The 20,918-nt window shown below is 35.5% G+C and overlaps 1 protein-coding gene and 1 pseudogene across 3 annotated transcripts; one reads left to right on the top strand and one right to left on the bottom strand.

Annotated features, from left to right (window-relative positions):
- Positions 1 to 491: 491 nt before the first annotated feature.
- Positions 492 to 8,279, bottom strand: LOC132035809 (autophagy-related protein 18f). 3 transcript variants are annotated; one of them, XR_009409435.1, is made up of 9 exons: positions 7,330 to 8,278; positions 4,025 to 4,489; positions 3,520 to 3,948; positions 2,982 to 3,218; positions 2,084 to 2,890; positions 1,827 to 1,993; positions 1,234 to 1,563; positions 1,069 to 1,140; positions 492 to 730 (listed from the first exon to the last, which is right to left on the bottom strand). XR_009409435.1 is itself a non-coding variant. In XM_059425943.1 (8 exons), exons 1-7 carry the CDS (start codon positions 7,531 to 7,533, stop codon positions 1,236 to 1,238), a joined length of 2,544 nt encoding a protein of 847 aa, XP_059281926.1. In that variant the 5' UTR covers positions 7,534 to 8,279; the 3' UTR covers positions 492 to 730; positions 1,234 to 1,235. The 3 variants fall into 3 exon arrangements, 2 of the variants coding, with proteins under 2 accessions (XP_059281926.1, XP_059281925.1); XM_059425943.1 differs by lacking the exon at positions 1,069 to 1,140 and having other exon boundaries at positions 1,234 to 1,470; positions 7,330 to 8,279; XM_059425942.1 differs by lacking the exon at positions 1,069 to 1,140 and having other exon boundaries at positions 7,330 to 8,276.
- A 4,233-nt stretch (positions 8,280 to 12,512) lies between these two features.
- On the top strand, positions 12,513 to 17,309 carry LOC132035812 (U4/U6 small nuclear ribonucleoprotein Prp31 homolog; annotated as a pseudogene).
- Positions 17,310 to 20,918: the final 3,609 nt, after the last annotated feature.

Below are 20,918 nucleotides of genomic sequence, written 5' to 3'. Positions count from 1 at the left end.
ACCTTTCTTTCAAGATTACTGTTTTTGTGAATTGATACTAAGGTTCTAACAAAAATGGAAAGCAAATGTGAAAAAGTAGAAACTTACTGTATACTTGACTTTTTGTACTTCTAAAATTCAATGTTCTAGATTTAAGCAGATTACTAAATGAGTAACTACGACAATTTGGTAAGTATCTTGCTTTTAAAACATCAAACACTTGATAATTTATTAGCATTTGAGGCCCGGAGATTTAAAAGTGATAAACAAAAACTGCACATTCGTAAAACTCAATCTCATTTAGAAAGCCTGATCTCTTATCTTTTAAAGAAAAAGGTTCCTAGTTTAAATACTCCTACATTCTATTAGAATGTCAGTTCTATGAGGTAGAATGAGAATGCTGCACATGACCTGTGCGAGGTAATCAATTTTTAAATTTTTATTACTTTATCAGTGTATATAACTTAAATCCATTTCGAGATATATATACTTTGTTAACAATGGACTGAAGATAAGGTGAATGACGATAACAAAATAAAGTAACAAGTTGCAAGATCCAGGCAATTATTTAAATATTACGAGTTACTTTATTGGACAAGTTTCAGTGTCTAATATTTACAAAGTCAAAAGCATCCACACTTTGCACATTGGGTCAATCAAGGAGCCTAAACTCTCTTCCTTCTCTACATTTTCACCTCCCACAATATTAACACTTACAGAAACCTCCACGTAATAAACGAATAACGAACACCTGACAAGATCATGAAAACAATGAATTAATCGACTGCAACAATATGTAAAAGACTGAAATGCCAAAGAAACGAAAAGAAAAGATCATATTCACAGAAAATGAGACAGGCATACATTTCCAAGTTCAAGTTCTCTCTCTAATACAACAAAAGGAGAATGCAGAAAGACAAACAGATAAAGCATCCACCGAGTCCAAATTAGACGCTTATTTTAGGTCAATAGAAGTTAGGAAGAGCGTACGACGACCTCGTTGATATGAGGAGAATCTTGTTGTATTATAATTTTTAAAATCATAGTTTCCTGGCCATCTTACACGCACGACGACTAATTCCAACGTACCTGCTACCTCCCACCAGCACAGGTACCAGGTAACTTTATCCACCAAAACTTGGTCAGATGGGAAGCAATCACCTAGTTGAAAATCTTATTATCATGCTTCGTACGGCTACTTGAAAATGCAAGCAAGAAGTCCATGAAGAACAAGCAAAAGGCGAAATCAGTTACCTTCAATCACCGCCGTCAACTTCATCATCGAAATGATTCTCCATTTCTGCACCATCTAGGTTATTATGTACAAACTTAGACTGTGGCTCCATCTCGGAGCTCTTCATATTATTTACAAAATCTAGCCGGGCATCCGCTTTAGGGCTCTCGCTACTATCTACAAAGCCATGAGCTGTTTGACCTGTCATTGGAAGACCATCCAACCCATTTACTTCTCGGCCGCAGTGAACTTCGCTCCTGGGACCATTCATGGAATGATGTGATCCATTAACTCCATTAGCCATAAGATTGCAGTTATCAGAGACGTTATTGTCACCGTTAACAGATACCCTAAAATAACAAACACCTAACTTCAGAAAGAGTAACCATATTCCAATTTCCGAAAAGTATCAGCAAAACATTATAAAATGAAACAGTAAACAACTAATAACTAAAACATGACCTACAAAACAGTCGGTGCCCCACCCAAAGGCACAAAATCATCTTATGCATGTTCCAAAGCAAATTAAAAGACCATCACACAGACCCAAAATATTAGGTCACTTTCTATAACAAGGACGATTTATTCACAAAAAGAGAGAATTACTGATTACCTCCCTTGTTGGGTCTTGGAAGCTTGAATGAATTCAAAAACTGGAACTAAATCTTTTGATCTCGCCTCGAGTGAATGAGTTGGAAATACTTCTATCTCAGCCTCTCCTCCAAAAGCATAAACATCACCTATATTAATCTCGTCTGCAGCAAATGATTGAAAATAGATCTGCAGAACAATTACAAAAGCACAAAGGAGATATCAGCCATTACACAAAGGCAGCATGTCATTTGTGGTACCAAACAAATAGTGAAGTACCTCAGGTTTTGCCCACAATGGAACCTGAGGTTTATGCATTTCAAGCTCCACTTCAGATATATACATATGATGTCTTTCATCAGAAGTTCTCTTTTCTTCTGTGGTTGTTGTATTCCTAGGCTTAGAATTGAGACCATTTTCTACCTTTATGCCTTCAGGAAATACTTTACTGCTATCAGTGTCTCCAAATTCACCATATATATCAATATTACCACCTCGCTCTTTGCGATTTTGTTTCTGGCAAATATTCCACTTCTGGATTGCATCTACAACTAATCTTGTATCAACTTCAAGACCTGACTCATGTGTTGTACCCACCGCAGTAGTGGTTGTAACAGGATCTAGACCAGAACACATGCGTAAAGTATATTGTATCACACAGCCAGGAGAAGAAAAAACCAGCAGGTGATAAGTTGACTTTAGTAAGGTTGCATCTGTACATTGGTTATAGTCTTTGTAGTACTGAAAAGCTGAAGCAATGGACCCAGATAGAGAGCTAACGTTTCCCGTTGCAGCAGCGGCAGCACCACTTAGAGTATTCTTCCAACCATTACTTCCACTCCTTATTCGGCCAACAGCAGAAAGTGTCACGGGTGGGCCAGATCCACAAATGCTTTGTTGATTAACAGAATTCACAGGTTTTGCCATCACCCGGGAGCCATTAGCGCAAACACTAAGACATGCATCAGCCGTATGAAAATCAACTGATCCCCCTGAAGGAGATACCGCAAAAAGATGGCTAGTTCCTCTGGAAGAACTTATCATAATCCACCGGCTATCACAACTAAAACTTATGTCTTGTATGACCTGAGATGTCCAAAATGAGATAATAGTTGACTTCAATCATCAAGAAGCAACAAACTCAAGAAAGACGGGATAGCAACTTAGATATACTTACCGCGTTAGTCAGTCCACGCTGCAGCGTATAGAGATGGACATAAGAAGATCCAGGATCAGTATCACATGTACTTTCAGATAGTCCAGGCACTATCCGAAATACATTGATATTATGACCTTGAACTGAAGCTGTCACCAGAAGAGTAGTGCTAGGATCAAAGCACAAAGCTGAAATGGGACTCTTATGTGCCCTAAACTGAGCAATAAGAGCTTTGCTGACAATGTCCCTGACTATGACCTACAGATGCCAAAAAAAATTAAAAAAAAGTTACATTAGAGACCAATGCTGGTCAAAGCCAGCATTATATATATAGCACTGAATGGTATTCACTTACCACTACTCAGAAATAATAAAATACAAAGGGCAAATGCATGGACATACATAAATGTCCACAGAACAGTAGACACGGCATGAGGGTTAATATGGTGATGAAAACGAAATGATCGCAAAGCTCCCCAAAAGCCTTAAAATGACACCATAAAGGCATGAATATTAAACCGACATCTTCGAAAGAAAGTTGATAAAGAGTAAGCTATACCATTCCAACACTGTCTACATCTTGAAAATGTCCATTAGCAGCTCCTGGTACCTTCACACAAGCATTCCCAGGCTGAGAACAATTACCATCTGATCGCAGCTCAGAATAGTATCTCGACAGCTTCTTGTACCCCATGTCCCCTAGAGTCACAATACCAGCAGCAAGTTGCCTGCTTGATTCCTTTGCATAATGAGCAACAAGGCTCCCATTTGGAGCAGGACTTGGGGAACTAGCAGAAGGAGTAAGGTGCTGTGGATTGACTCGACCAGAATTCGAGACTGAAACTGGACTTCCACTATAGGCTATCCACCTGGGACCTACCGCGAGAGGTCCCACACCTATGTTTCCAGATGCAGGAAACCCCGTGACAACAGGATTGGTGACAATAGTAAATTCCCTTTCTAGAGTTGCAGCATCAAAACAATGTATCTGTAATAAAAGCAACTTCACTTTTATGTCTAGCAAGATAAACCAGAGTACAACTTTGTGATATCATGTCACGTACCTGAGCTGCTTGTAAGATTGCAATCACTCGGGAGCTGCACCTTACCAAGTGAACAACTGATCTGAACCTCAATTGATGCACGTAAGAGTGAGACTTCATGGAGTAAAACCAAACAACAGTGGGCACAAAAGTGGGTCTTGCTTGGTTATGATAGTGTTGGGACATTCCATTATGAGGAGTTCCTATGCTCTCCCCACTGTTACTACCACCAGAAAAAGATACATCCGCACAAAGTATCAACATTGGGCGACTAACAGAAAATTTGTCGTCACAATTCTTTGATGCTATTAGTTTTGGTAACGCTTGCATGAAAGAAACAGGACCATCATGCCTGGAAACCAAGTTGCACACATTGTCAGCATCTTCAACATCCCAAACCTGGAAGCCGTAACGACACCCCAGGAGCAAAATTTGCCGAGTTGTGCCACTCTCACATTCCAACTTGTCAAACCCAGCCCAGAGAACCTGTGTGTGGTAGAAGAGGAACATGAGATACGCTACATTCCCCTTTGGAAGAGCACCAAAGTTCGACCTTATTCACATAGCAACACAATGAACAATATCTCTAGGCACTAGCAATATATAGCTAGCTTGACTCTATCAAACAACCAAAATCTATGTTCACTAGCTTTTAGTACTAGGGGCTCCTCATGATAATTGCTCTATAACTCTTATGTGCCATAAGCCATATCTTTGAAACCGGGTCTCAAAATTAACTAAAGAGAATCACAATGAATGTTACCTCCTGAACTTGTCCAACGTATCAACCTAATCTATACTTAATACAGAATCAATTAAGAATCAGCCCATCAGAAATGTTCATCAGTCTTGGCAGCCTTAAAATAAAGCAACCAATAGTTGTGAAGATCCTACTCTCCAAGATTATCACCAGCTAGGATTGCCCCAAGGGATCCCCTGAATTAAATCTTCCTAGAGCCAAAGTAGCTCCTGCTTCTATCTACCAAAGTTTCATAACAGATTTCAAATTGTAAAAGCCACCACTGGTCCTTTCTGGAGCATCACGGCCTACCTTCATCAGAATCAGACCCTAAATCATTCCCAACAGCACCATCAAATTCTCAATTTCCAACCCTGCAACTGCTTTCTACAGCTTGGCTCTGTGTCAAAGTACCATTATAAGATTTATATTACTGTCCACCAATACCTCTTTTTATTTTTATTTTTGTTCAACGCACAAGCCTCTATGTAATTTGAATTGAGTGGTGGGAAGGAAAACCTACAGGTGCCAAAACACAACTTCCCAAGGTTGTAATGCATTAGATTACATAGTCAAATGTTACTTATCAAAAAAAATTTAATAGTCACGGACGACTTGCTTTTTCCTTTTGGAACACTAAACCTACATTACTTGTCAATGAAATAAAGCATTATACCTTTATATCAATTCAAACTTCTGGTCACCCCAGATGGTAAAACTTCCTTTTCTTTGTACATGGGGCGAGAGGAATTAGTTAAATCTTTTCATTTTTTGGGTTAAATCTTTTTCATAAAAGCACGTTAACAGCTTAAATTCCATGAAGATCTCATATCACTTTATTTACCTTATCAACCAAAAAAAAAAAAAAAGAGATCTTATATCCCATTTGTACTAATAAAACTCAAGAAACATGTGACTTGCATTTTAAATTCTTAAATGTAACACTAGTATGTCCACATGTGGTATGATGCGAGAAATCTGGACATTGTGGTATGATGCGAGAAATCTGGACAATGGCGGAAAAAAACAAGAAGAAAAAGGTCCAATTACGCATAAGGATCATTCATTCAGAAACAATAACCAGACAAAACACAGGCGGGAAATTAGACCAACACGACAAAACGGAAAGAATTCCACGAATAAAGTAAAAAATCTGTAACTCTAACAAACTGCCCAAAAGAGTCAAAACACCGCATTAAGTAAAAAGATTATATGCCGTCACATAGCTTGAAAGCTAAAACACTACAAGAACAAAACCTCCAGTTTTGAAAACGAGATAAGAAGAACCCGACAACTCACTGGTGAGTCCCAACTCCGATGATACTAAATTGAAGAAAAGGTCATTTTCCAATTACTCATGTCACCTGATCAGAAATGCATCCAGAAAATTGTATTCTAGTACAATAAGCATGTGTGCTCAAACAGGCCTCCCACAAATAACCTAATGCTACACATATACCAGTTAGGATATGCATATCTTTTCTTTATTAATAAAGAAAGAGGCCACCAAATATGCAGATATATACACAATATACAGTATTATCAAATTGTATTGGTCATCTGAGAAAGAAAGAGCCATGAAAACCTAAGGAGTAAAAATAGCAGATCAGTCACGTGGACTTTCAGATCTCATTTCCCATGCTGATCCATATAATGATATAATCATGATACCTTTCTAATCATATTCCCTTTGGTTGTGGCAACAAGAAAAAATGCACATGATATTTAACCCACATAAGTTCTACTTGGAGCTAAATTTTGTTAAAGAAAACTAACCAAAAAGGAGGGGAAGACACTATAACAGGCATATACTGGATTTAGCTATTCTCAGCACTTACTCGCCTAAGCTAAACTTAGTATAACATTCAAAGCATTAAGGATTTGCAACCAAAACAGCATTAACTATCTGCATTTAGAATTCATGACATTCAACTATAAAAATGTACGAGTAGCAAACCCATCTTAACAAGTCGAAAGTTTCAATCTTTCTCTACAAAATAGCTATAGACCCTGATATCTAACACCTACAAACTACATAAGGGCATAGAATCCATGACATTCAACTATGAACATACGAGGAGCAAACCCATCTTAACAAGTATAAAAGTTTCAATCTTTCTCTACAGAAAAGCTATATACCCCGATATCTAACACCTACAAACTACATAAGGGCATAGAATCCATGACATTCAACTATGAACGTACGAGTAGCAAACCCATCTTAACAAGTATAAAAGTTTGTTTCAATCTTTCTCTACAAAAAAGCTATATACCCGGATATCTAACACCTACAAACTACATAAGGTCATAGAATTCATGACATTCAACTATAAATGTACGAGTAGCAAACCCAGTTTAACAAGCATAAAGTTTCAATCTTTCTCTACAAAAAAGCTATATACCCTGATATCTAACACCTACAAACTACATAAGGTCATAGAATTCATGACATTCAACTATAAATGTACGAGTAGCAAACCCAGGTTAACAAGTATAAAGTTTCAATCTTTCTCTACTAAAAAAGCTATAGACCCTAATATCAAACACCTACAACTACATAAGGGCTTAAAAAACATGGGAATAGCACCTGATCATGGCTGGAATCATTGTCCCTCTCCACAATAGCCGAAGCAGCTGAAGCTGCTGACTTAACCGTCGAAGCAACAGTCGAAGCCCCAGACGATACAATCTTGGAAAAAGCTCGAAACGAAGCTGGAAAAACACCATTTTTGCTCCTGCCTAGTGCAACATTTCCACCTTCAAGAGGTGGTTTTTGTGCATCATTCCTCATTCCAAAGCTCCCAAAGAGCAGAAACCAAAGCAAATACAACACGGAAATCGAAAACAACTCTCTGATTCTTGAATCTTTTATTCTCTACACTTCTGATCATACCCCTTAGGTTAGTTCCCTATATATCACCGTTCTTGATAACCCCTAGGCAAAAAACGTTACAATATGAAACTGTTTAAACTCTCATCTAAACACCTGTCTGTATCATTTGCTTCCAACACCATATAAATCCAAACCCCACAACTGGAAAAAACAAACCGCTTCTTCCAAATCACTAAAACAGAATAGCAAAAAAATAAAAGCTATTGAATCCAAATATGTCTTCTTCTAAACTTTCACTACTTCACAATAAAGAACACAACTAACCAAACCCCACCACAAAAAAATCCAAACTTTAACTTGTAAAACACAACAAATTTTTCAAAAACTTACTTTGTTGTATGTATCAAACAAATCTTTATCTACCTGTACATCAAATTCAAGAATCAAATAAAGTATTCTTTTTTTTTTTTTTTTTACAAAGAATTCAACAAAGAATATGTACAAATTTGGATCAGATAGGTTTCAATACTTGAAAATAAAGAGAAAAAGATTCCCAAATTGTATAAAAAGAAATTAGACTTTATATGTATACATATTAAGCTTATAAAAGTAGTTTAAAGGTAGAAAGAAGAAATGAATTTGAAGGATCGGATAATGAACAAAGATGATTGAAGAAATTATAAAGCTTTTCTCTTTTACGTCTCTCTTTCTTTCTTTCTCTCTCTGAAATTATATTTATATATATAAATTACAAATAAATGCTTTTCTTTTTAATTTCCTTTCCTTTCCTTTCCTTTTTGAATTGATATACTCCCCGTGTATTTTATTTTAACTTGACATGGAGGTTAAGAAATAAAAAAAGAGTTTTGAATATTGATATTTTAAATTAAAAATGTTGGTGCTAAACTTGTTATTACTTACGCAATATAGAAAGAGATATTATTTTTGAAATTATTTGAAAAAAAAATAAGATACTTAAATTAGGACGGAGGGAATATTATTTATTGAATAGAAGGAACCTCCCTTCACGTTTCGTCTATGGCCTGTTTTTTTCACCGGCGGTGGCTGCTGTAACAGTAAAAAGTTAACGGAGGTAAGAAAAGATAACGGTAACGGTGACTTGGGGAGAACGTAAATCTGCAAGGGAAGTTTCAAAGTCCTTACATTTTCCTTGCTTTGAAGTTTGACCAACTTGAAAGAATATGTGATCATTTGAAATGATGAAAATCTCATCCATCAATTCAAAATGAACTTAATATAAGTAGTATTTACCCTGGTATTTATTATTCTCTCCTGATTAAAAGGAGTGTTCATTTAATCTTTTTTTTCTTGGATCAAAAAGAGTGTCTATTTATTAAATTAAGAAAAAATTGACTTTATTTTTTCAGATTTATTCCTATTAAGTGTTATGTGCTTAAATCTTAATATCTATTTAATTAGGGACAGCTTATTCAAATCATCTATTTTTGTCAAAAAGTTAATATTTTTTTTAAGGAGTATACAAATGGTTAAGTGGACATTTTTTTTATCCAAAGGGATATAAGTTTAAACATGAATATTTATTAGTAGTAGTAATTAATTATATACCATAAAGACAATGATACTAGACGAGGTAAATATTTACTAGCACCGTCAAAAGACTGTTGCAAGGGTAAGTATCTTTCCATCATAAATCAGAGACTTTTAGATTGAGAGCCCGTTTGGATTGGCTTATAAGTTGGTCAAACCAGCTTATAAGTCATTTTTAATTTATTTGGGTATTTGGTAAAAATAAAAAATAGTTTAAATTAAGTGAAAAAGTGTTTAGAATAAGTCAAAATAAAAAAGTTGCTCAACCCCAACTTTTTTTTTTTTGGCTTAAAAGTCATTTTGGTTTAACCAACAACTTTATCCTTTTATCCCTTATATTGTCTATTAATCCCAATTCTACCCTTACTTCTAAAAATCCTTTAAGCGCTTTTATCCAAACACGTAGTTGTTTATTTATAAAATAACTTTCAGTACTTAAAAGTACTTTAAGTACTTATGCTTAAAAGCCACTTTTTTTCAGCTAATCCAAACGGGTTCTGAGTTTCGGGAGTAAATCACCCTTAATAGAAAGTGTTTTTACCCTAAAATAATGTCTATATTAGTCAAGTCTTAAAAGTAGATACCGGAGGCAGGCTGAAAACTCAAAAAATATATTTCCTCTAGCTCAAGCCTCAAAATATATGTCACATTTATTAATCTTGACCAACGTTTTAAGATATACATTTCTTACTATATTGATATGAGAAGAGTTTCAACTTATATTACTTTTGTATAAATATATAAAATGAGCTTATATTATAGAAATTATACAGTATTTATGCAATACATTTGATAGCCAAAAGTTTGAACGATAAGTTTAAAGATGACAAGTTATTAGTTACAGTACTAATTATTATATCATAATGACAAGAGTTACGAAGGTAAGCATCTTTCCATCCTCTATAGAGATCTCGCCTGATAAAAAGCTTTTTTTAACCCTAAACTAGTGTGTAAATTAGTCGGATCTCAATGTAGATATCGGACATAGAGTGAAAAATATTCCGGTCTGAAATACTTGTCACATTTCACTTCTCGAGATTCAAACTACATCAATTTTACCGACATTTTAAGATGTATCTTTTTACTATATTGATATGAGAAGAATTGCAACTTATAGTGTTACTTTTTGTATATCTTTTAAATATTCAAATTTAAATTTTCAAAAACAAATTTTATTTTAATCTAATTTAGAGTCAAAATGACTTTCGAGAAGTAAAATGTGAAAAAAAAAAAATTCGTGGGGGAGTGGGGACGTAGTGACATACTAGCCATCTAGATTTCTAATTCATGGAGTGAGTTTGTAAGTTTACAATATTTTATATAATCGCTGTCATATTTCTGAGCGCATGTGCCATCAAGCAAACGAAAGTTCAGCACTAATATATTCTATAATGTAAGTATGTAACAATCATCTTTTGATAAAACAAAAATATGCATTACAAATAATGTGCAAGATCGGGATCCAGTATGTAATACGCACGAGAAGATGTTGGATTATTTCTTAACAACCTAAAGTGTTGGGATAAACTATAAAGTTGGTAACTCGATAAATATTGATGTTTTATTATTATTTCTTATGCATAAAATCAGTACTCAACAATAAGTTCAGGATCTAAAATTTTAAGGTACATGTTCTATGATATTTGGTTTCTTTTTAATTTATGTCATGCTTCAACATATATGAGTAAATACATAATATTCATATAATCGATAACTTATTGTGTTCAAGAAATTTATAAAATTCGTATTATAGGAATTAGAAAGTACAGCTACAATGATTTTATGTTTTTTTTTTTTCTTCAAAAAATACATCATTATGATGGAAGAGGTAGGCCTATCTCCAACCTATATATATCATTAAAAAAAAAAAAAAAAAAAAAAGAAGGAATGAGGACATAAATCTTCGCATCAATTACATTATGTAAATTTGTGCAAACCAAAATAAATGTTTAATGTTTAGATCGAGCTATATACCCACACTTAGCTGGAGCATATTCTTTAATCAATTGGATGAATATTTTTACAATTACAAACACACAAGAGGGAGGTTTACAACTCCGTTAAGAGCAAAAGTAATTTGACTCACACGTGGTTGTCAAATGATACAAGTAATTTGTAATTAATCTAATGGCTACAAGTCTACACATCAACTCATAAAAATAATATGTAATAATATAATTATTTTTAATATATGCAATATCAGCTTGAGTTGTCTGGCACCCGACTAACATAATTTATTTTGTATTCCCCCAAAAAAGACCATGTATTGGCATTGTTTGTTCCTAGCTAGTTCCAACTATCGACGACAATACAAGACTTTTTCCCCGAACTAGCTATGACTATTCCATGGTTGTTGGTAGTATTACTAATTTACAATATTACCTAAATCATGTACTGTTGCATCTCGCCGTATGTAAATTTTCCATACCAAGTGGTAATTAAACATTTCAAATTAATGGCGGGATTACTTTAGAGTTCACATTGAGTATGATTTATATAAAGAAAAACCTGTCTTTACTAAAAATTTCTCTGTTCTCAAAATTCAAACCGAGACTTTTAGTTAAGAATGAAGTAATCATATTCTTCTCATCACATCTGTAGATGTCTATTATTCATAAAACACAACCATGTATTGTTCTTTATTGTAAACAATTTCTCATATAAGAATATAATCTTTTTAGTTTAATCATATCTGGTATTAAAATTCATTGACCGATTATAATTCATATTGCACCACATATGACCCATTATTCCATTAAGAAGAAAACGCTCTTCTTGAAGATTTATCAATTCCAAAGGGTAGAATATACCTCTAGACTCTAGCTATATTTTCAATTTTCATGCGTATAATTTTTTTTACTTTCATATGCATTAGCACTAATATTTCATTGCACAAAAGTAATATTGGATTAATAGCTTTTTGGAGATAGTCTTAATCCATTCACAGGCTCTTCCTAATTTTTCTAGAAACCATCTTAGGACATTACATTCATATAATGTAAAAGGCGGGGACAAAAGGGCATGGAATATTTCTTTTAGCAACATTTACATGTCAATGCTCTGTAAATTATAGTTTGAATTTAGTATACCTAACATTTATTTCCACACGTCTTTGTACACTTATCTTGTCCTTTAGTACATCAATATCTTGATCAAATAATGTTGTAATTTTTCAAAGAGATCTAGTTGACCGTAGCCACGAGGTGATTAAATTAGGACCTTTTTTATTAGCTATACAAAAATCCCTCATAATTACTAATGACTATAAATTAATATTACTCAAAACTTAAAATTGTAAAATTGTTCTATTAACTGATTTTCTTTTAAAATATTTTGAAGGGATAATAACACTTTTTGTCCCTCAATTGTCCGTAAATTATGATTTTGATTCTAGTAATATATATGAATCAACATATTTAACGTTCAAATTAAAATATGTACTTTTGATTCATTTATTTATGCAGGAAATATATTACACATAATATGGAGTAAGTAAAACATAATAAATTGTAATTAAATTGTGAAACAATTAATAATTTTGAAAATTTGTGAATATTCAGAAGTAAATTGATCAAAAGTGCACATTTTAATTAATTGAAATTTAAATGTTTAAATATATTTAGTCAAATACCACAAAAATTAAATCAAACTTGGCAATAATCGAGGAACCAAGTGCTATTATCCCTATTTTGAAAATACTAACAAAAAACATTACTTTTTCTAGTCATATAGCTTTCCTTGTTGAACAAGATACCAAAAATATTCTAAAATCCTAACGCGATTCGTAACCGCAAAACAATCCTATTCCTACCTAATCACCGAAACAAATAAATAAAATCCTACCTAAGTTAGGAAAAGCACAATGCACATCTATAAAAGAACTTAAACTGAATTTAGCGATAATCAAAGCAAATTGTCAATCAATAAAGTGTTTAATTTGCAGCAAAATTAATACTTATCGTACAATGGCAACTCTTGCTGATTCATTCCTAGCAGATTTGGAAGAATTATCCGATAATACAACTGATGTTGTTGAACATATTGAGGAAGATGTATATGAAAAATCGTTTAATTATGATGATGAGCTAGATAATATTTCGAAGCTGCAAGATCACGTCGCTACATTGACACAATGCAGAAAATTGAAGATGCCTTAATTGACAACAAAGGTGACGTTTTTCTTGAAGAAGATGATCCGGAATATAAGTTGATATTAGATTGTAACGCGTTATCGGTTGAAATAGAGGATGAAATATTTATAATACACAATTTCATACGTGACAAGTATAGATTAAAATTTCCTGAGTTAGATTCACTTGTTAATCACCCAATTGATTATGCTAGAGTTTTTAAAAAAATTAGCAACGAGATCGATCTCACTCTTGTTGATTTAGAAGGATTGTTACCTTCAGCTGTTATAATGGTTGTTTCTGTTACAGCATCAACTACTAGTGGTAAGCCATTGCCAGCACATATATTACAAAGGACAATGGATGCACGTGAAAGAACACTAGCTCTTGATTCCGCGAAAAAGAAGGTTCTTGATTTTGTTGAGAGTCGAATGGGATATATTGCTCCTAACCTATATGCTGTTGTTGGAAGTGAAGTTGCTGCAAAACTTATAGGTTATGCTGGTGGTTAATCGTTGTTAACTAATATACCTGCTAGTACTGTCAAGAATCTTGGTTCTAAAATGAAGAATTTAGCAGGATTTTCCACAGCTACCACATCGCGATTTTGTTATATTGAGCAAACAGAAATAATTCAGACTACACCTCCTCCTTTAAGGGATAAAGTTTGTAGAACGCTTGCAAATAAATATATATTAGCGGCTCGTGTGGACTTGAGCAAAACAGGGAGGATTAGTCTTAGGGAAGAGATTTGTTAAAAGATAGAGAACTTGCAAGAACTACCTCCTGCAAAGAAGCCAAAGCCTCTTCCTGTTACTGATTTAAGGTCAAAGAAACACAGAGGTGGTCGTCGCCACAGAAAGAAGAAAGAAAGATATCAAGTGACAGACGCGCAGAGGCTAAGAAATAGGGTGCAGTTTGGGGTACCTGAAGAAAGCTCGTTAGGGGATGGATTAGGGGTGGGCTAGCTATGGCATGCTTGGTCAGGCTGGAAGTGGGAGGTTGCGTGTATCAGCAAGTCAGAGCAAGAAAATAGCGAAGAAATCCAAGGTTAAGAGTTATGGAAGCAGTGGTGCATCCACATCAGGCTGGACTTCAAGTTTTGCCTTCACAACAGTACAGGGGATTGAGCTATCGAATCCTCAGGCACTTGCGAACCAGCTTGGCAGCGGAACACAAAGCACCTATTTATCTGAGACAGGAACATTTTCTAAGGTTAAGAGAGGAAGGTCCCTTTTGGGTCTTTGAGATTGCAAGTTCTTAGGCCAAACAAGAAAGTAGCAAAGAAATACAAAGTGAAGAGTTATGGAAGCAGTGGTGCTGTCCGAAGTGTAATGGAATTTGAAGCACCACTATTCCAACAAGGTAATGACTTCTATGGGCTCGGAATAGAATTTTAGTTTCTGTTTAAACATTACTGTTTACGTTTTCTGTTTACATACAGATTCTGTTTTTGCTTTCTGATTTTGAACACAGTGGCTAACAAAACCTACTAAAGACATTCTTGATTCCATTTTCTTTTTATTTGGTGTCATCCATTTTCCACTGTTTTTTCAAGCTTGTTTTCTAATTCCTGGTTGGTTCTCTCTATATCTTCTGAGTATTAGATGCATATAATGATATGAGTGCATAAGTTCAAGGAAATTAGATAGTCAATCTTATGGTCAGTGTTGATCATGAATCATTTGGTAGCCAAGGTTGTAGACATTAGCCAATAATTGAAACTAGCAATAAGTTGTTGTTAAGCACTATCGCTTTATGTTTACTGTGGAATACTGTTTTAACATCTACCAGAATTGGCAAGAGGCCTCAAGTTCCACTATGCTAGAATAGTGTTATGATATGTTGCTTTAAATAGAGGTCCCCAAGCCAATTCTCTAATGTGCAAGGTTTGAGTTAATCTGATGTGTAAGTTCCTTGTGTTTGCTGTAGTTTTCCAGTTTTTTCATGACTAGTTCCATCGACCAGTATGCTATTTGATTCCTGACTTTGGTTGTTTGGCCAGCTTGGAATGTTAAGAAAATTGAAGCAATGTTCTATTTTGATCTGATGTATGCAATTAGTCCTGCAAATACCAATTTTTTATTATTATTATTATTATTATTATTATTATTATTATTATTATTATTATTATTATTATTATTATTATCTTGAAGCTCTCTAGAGTCAAAAAACAGATTGATGAGTTAATCCCAGCGAACAATGTTCCTCTGATTAGGCAGGGGATTGAATACAATCTTCAGGTCATGAGCCCGGTTGAGGTGATCAACTTCTCTATCCCACATTCTCTTCATTGATGTTAAGTGGATGCCGATTCAAACCACATGAATTATTTGACCTCTTTCAGGAAAGGTTCTTACACACGGAGACACCAGCTGATCCCGCCGATAGGAGTAAAGGAAGGTCTTTTTTGCGTATGAGCATGTAAATGGTGATTTGAGGATGTGAAGGTAGTGGACATTTCATTTCTTTTCTTTTTATTGATGTTAGGTCAATTCCCTGAAGTAGGAATAATTTGGTGTTAAGCTGTTAAAATTGCCTTCAGCTTTACATAGTTCAAGTAAACATAAGGTAAGAAGTATTTGCTTTTGAGAACAGAGTTACCCGCTATCATGGGAGGTAGCATGTATCCCGTGAAGTTAGGTGCGCACAAGCTAGCTCAGACATCATGGTTATAAAAAATAAAGAGAACATATCATATACGTATTTCAAACCTATTACATTACTGTCATAGACTCATAGGTTTACATTGTGCTATAACTTTCAACTATTAGTAAACAGAGGCGGAGGCAGGATTCAAAGTTTGTGGGTTTGGGGTTCTATTTCTTTGAAGTTAATGGGTTCTTAATTAATAAATTGTACATATTTGACAAAAAATTTAATACAAATATATGGTTCAGATAAAAGCTACTGGGTTCGGCCGAACCCACGCCCGAAGGGCTAGCTCCGCCTCTGTCAGTAAAGGCCTTCAAGTTGTTAGAGCCATGCCACACAAAATGGTAATAAAAAGTTTCGACAATATTTTTTTAAACTTTCGTGAAGGGTTTGCTTGTCCTAACTGCGTCCCGCTTAGGGGTGGGCTACGACATGCTTGGTCAGGCTGGAAGTGGCAAGTTGCGCGTATTAGCTAATCAGAGCAAGAAAGTAGCAAACAAATTAAAAATGAAGAGTTATGGAGGCAGTGGTAGTGCAGCCTCATCAGGCTTGAGTTCTAGTTTCGTCTTCACACCATTACAAGGGATCGAGCTATCGAATCGTTAGGCTCATGCCAACCAGCTTGGCAGCAGAACTCAAAGCACCTATTTCTCCGAGACTGGAACATTTTGTTTGCTAGTTTTCCAGTTCTATTCGATCAATATGTTATTTGATTCCTGATTTGGGTTGTTTGGGTGTATGTAATCGAATGCATACAAAACACCCGCTTTTGTTATTATCACTACACCGCTTGTCAAAATATTAATAACAATCACTACCTGTTTCTCGAATGTGGGGACGGAATTCTAACTTGCAATCTACAGGTCATGAGCCCGATGAGGTGACCAAATATCTCTATCCCACATTATCTTCTTTGATGCTAAGTGTATGTGGATGCAAACCACATTAACTATTTGACCTCTTTCAGGAAAGGATCTTACACAAGGGGGAAACTGGCTGATCCCGCCGAAGGGAGCAAAGGAAGGTTTCTTTCACCTTAGAGCGTGTAAATGGTGATTTGGTATGGTGATGGCAGTTGGCATTTCTTTTCTTTTTATTGGTGTTAGATCAATTGCTTGAAGTAGGAAATAAGTTGGTGATAAGCTTTTAAAATTGCCTGCAGCAGTACATGGTGCAAGTAAACATAAGGTACGAGGAGAAGGAAGTAAGAGATTTGCATTGGTGAACGAAGTTACTCGGTATCATGGGAGATAGCAAGTGCCCCGTGAATTAGGTGTGCGTAAGTTGGCTCGGACACCACGGTGATTAAAACAACCCAAAGAAAACATACTTCCTCCGTCCCAATTTATGCGGAACTTTCGGATTTTGAGAGTCAAACGAGTTTCTTTGACCACGATTTTTTCATATGCTTTTTAAATATTTTGAATTGTTAATATTGTAACTCATAGTACTTCTAGTTTTCAAATATGTATCTTTTTATTTTAAAAAACTGAAAGATTCTATGTCCGAATTTGACTCTCGAAATCTGAACTTGCGACATAAATTGAAAAATAGGGAGTATCATGAGTATCTATTTCAACCTCCTACTCTGCTTTATTGGATTACACTGTACTATAACTTTCAAACTATCAGTAAACGCCTTAAAGCTGCTAGTGGCATGCAACGCAAAGTGGTAATAAAAAGGTTCTACATTTTTAAAATAAAATCTTTTGAAGGGCTAGCTTGTCCTAACTCGCATCCCGCTTAAGGCTGTGTTCGACTAGCATTTTGAAGGCCCTTTTAAATGGAAGAGTCAAGCAGTTCTACCTCGTTGAAATTCAAAGCTCGCAAGGGTTGAATTGAGTTGAGCCAGCCCGTTTTGACCATTTTAATAATCTATACAAAATTGATAAAATTTACCTCAATTATAGTTTGAATCTACTCAAACTTCCACCTTCAGTATAAAGTATGACGGAGGTAAACTTGATTAATTTTGTATGATATAAGGTCTATCTCACGCCCCGAACCATGGCCTGGGCGTAACACGGCACTCGGGCCTTACTTGCATGTGTCCGAGCGAACCTCATGGCTTGCTTGTCAACATGGGCATCAAAACAATATAATCTATATGATGCATTTAAATGAATCATAAAAATGTAATTTGCGAATAAAGTCTTGAAATTGTCTCATAGCATGAAAATTCATGAAAACGTAATAGTTTGAAAGCATAACCGACTCGCGAACTAATATCTCTCTATGAAACCTCTAAAACATGTCGAATACTAACTACCGGGATATGGCCCGGACTACCATAACCGAATACTAATACGACTCCATGTCAACCCCGAGAGAGTGGGGCTCACCAATAGGCCGATAACCGAGGTGATCCTATTGCGTGTGTGTGCTCCCGAAAATCGGTATCGCACCGTGGAAGTGCGGGCCCGGCAAAAAGGGACGTTAGTACATGGTGAATAGTCCTAGTATGTAAAACCCGCCGAAAATGAAGAACATGGCACAACATAGGTATAGGACATGAACCGAAACCGAATGTAACTTGAACATGATATGAAACGTGAGTAAAGTACGAAAACAAGAAATCAATGAAAATACATGTATATAAAACGCACCGTAACGTAGGGAATGCTATAGTATAACCGACAACATGATGCTGCAACTTGCGTCTACCCGGCGAACACTCACACCTTTGCCGGGATATGAGATTTAAGTAATAATAAGCATGTAAGGATCCAAAGTATAATGAAGGTGTTGCCTCGTCGACAACCCTTATCCTACGATGGCTACATAGTTTCGTATCCGAGCCTTCTCGGTTAACTAAGCAATCCCAAAAACATGAACATGATATAGTTGGCTAAGAAGCCCATGATTTTCGTGAAATAACTTGTAAATAACTTGTAATCATGATTTCACGAAATAACTTGTAACATGGTTTCATGAAATATCTTGTAATATGGTTTCATGAGATAACTTGTCGTAGTCTCAAACATGTTCTTGATTCAAATGAGTAATAACAATAGTTCATAATTATATATATAATTGACTTGAAAACATGCTTGTAACTTGCTACATAAAATCATAAAATTTCATATAAACATAATGAGTACACATGAGGAAGAATTCATGATTCATGGATTAAAAGTTCGGGGTTCCTAATAACCGTAATGGAAGATTAGAATACAATAACGAATATAGATACAAAATTCATATTCATAAATACATAACTATGGGCTACCAATAAGTTGGTTTAATGCCCTAGGGTTTGAACTTCATGGATATCAAGAAACAGAGCATGGGGAAGAACGTAGAGGTTCCCACATGTGGATGGAAGTTCTACATACCTTAATGTCACGCCCCGAACCATGGCCTGGGAGAAACATGGCACTCGGTGGTTCTGCATGTGACCAGCCGAACCACATGGCTTGTCAATCATCCCATAACATGAGCATTATAACGTGAATGCATGATGAGCCTTTATAAAACGTAATAAGTCATAATACTTAATAAAATTACTTGTTTAATCATGAAAAGCGGAAATAATATGAACGAGCCAAAATGGCTGTACGACTCCAAAGTCCGACATAACATAACCGACTTGTCTAGTCTATGAAACCTCTATCATGAGTCCACCGAAAAACATGCTTGCCGGGACAAGGCCCCCGATACCTTAGATGCATAACTAATTATAAAACAAAGAGTTGACTAAACCCCGAATGAGATGGGGCTCGCCAACGAGTTGATACGAGCGTAATTGGCCCCTCGAGCAGATACGTCGCCTTGTAAATTAGTACCGCATCGTGAAATGCAGCCGAATAAAAGGATGTCGACATTGAATGTACTGGTATGTAAAGCAACCGAATGAAATAACATGGGACGAAATAACATGATAAGAACCGAACGAAAACCTCGACACGAACGCAGGCGAGCGTACGAGCATGAGTGTATATATATATATAACATAGGTAAAACATGATAAGTAGGGGAGCATTTCATAAAACCGATACGTGATATCACCACGTGGGTATGTGGAGTCTGGTACCTCGCCGGACCATCAGAGCCCCCATACCTTGCCAGGGTATAAGGTGGTAAATCACCGCGTGGTTACGTGGAGTCCGGTACCCCGACCGCAGAGCCCCCATACCTTTGCCGGGGTATAAGGTGGTAACGTGCTGATGGATCCATTCGGTGTAAAATTAAGGTATCGTCCTAACGGGCGGAGCAATCCTTGTCCTACGGTGGCTACGTAGTTTCAATCCGAGCCTTCTCGGTAATTCGTGCAACTCCCAAAACATGAACATAATATAGTTGGCTAAGAAGCCCATGATTTTCGTGAATTAACTTGTACTTGTCTTGTAATCATGATTTCACGAAAATAACTTGTAAACATGGTTTCATGAAATAACTTGTAAACATGGTTTCATGAAATAACTTGTATTTAGCATGTACGTATCTTGAGTCATGGTATGAACATAGTTATAAAATACAATATGAAAACTTGTAGACATGTAGGATATTCATGAAATAAGCATTTTTATTTAAAGACATGCATGCAAGAACCCATGGAATACAAGATATGGGTTTTCATGGATTACAGACGGATTCTCAATAATCATAAAGAAATATTAAGAACTCAATGATGGAATTATAACAATTCATACATAATATAATCATGAACATGGACCTAGGGTTATCATGAGCATGGTATAGAAACCCTAGTTTTCGTAAAGAATCATAATTTATGGATTACGAGGCGTGGGAAGAAACAATGATGTTCCCACACGTAGATAGTAACTCTACATACACAGGTAATGCTCCAAACTTGAATTAAATACTTTAACTTTGAAGAAGATTTCCAAAATCTTGAGTTCTTGAACCTTGAGATGGGTTTTCTTGAAAACCCTAGTTTAGGAATGATGATTTCTTGTTTAGATTACAAGGATATATATTAGAATTGACTTGGAATGATTAGAGTAGGCTTACCTTGGTGTTCTTGAT

The sequence above is a fragment of the Lycium ferocissimum genome, chromosome 11 (assembly GCF_029784015.1).
Source record: "Lycium ferocissimum isolate CSIRO_LF1 chromosome 11, AGI_CSIRO_Lferr_CH_V1, whole genome shotgun sequence".
Classification (NCBI taxonomy): domain Eukaryota; kingdom Viridiplantae; phylum Streptophyta; class Magnoliopsida; order Solanales; family Solanaceae; genus Lycium; species Lycium ferocissimum.
The sequence above is the reverse complement of the archived record's forward strand: the minus strand, read 5'-3'. Positions and strand labels throughout refer to the sequence as shown.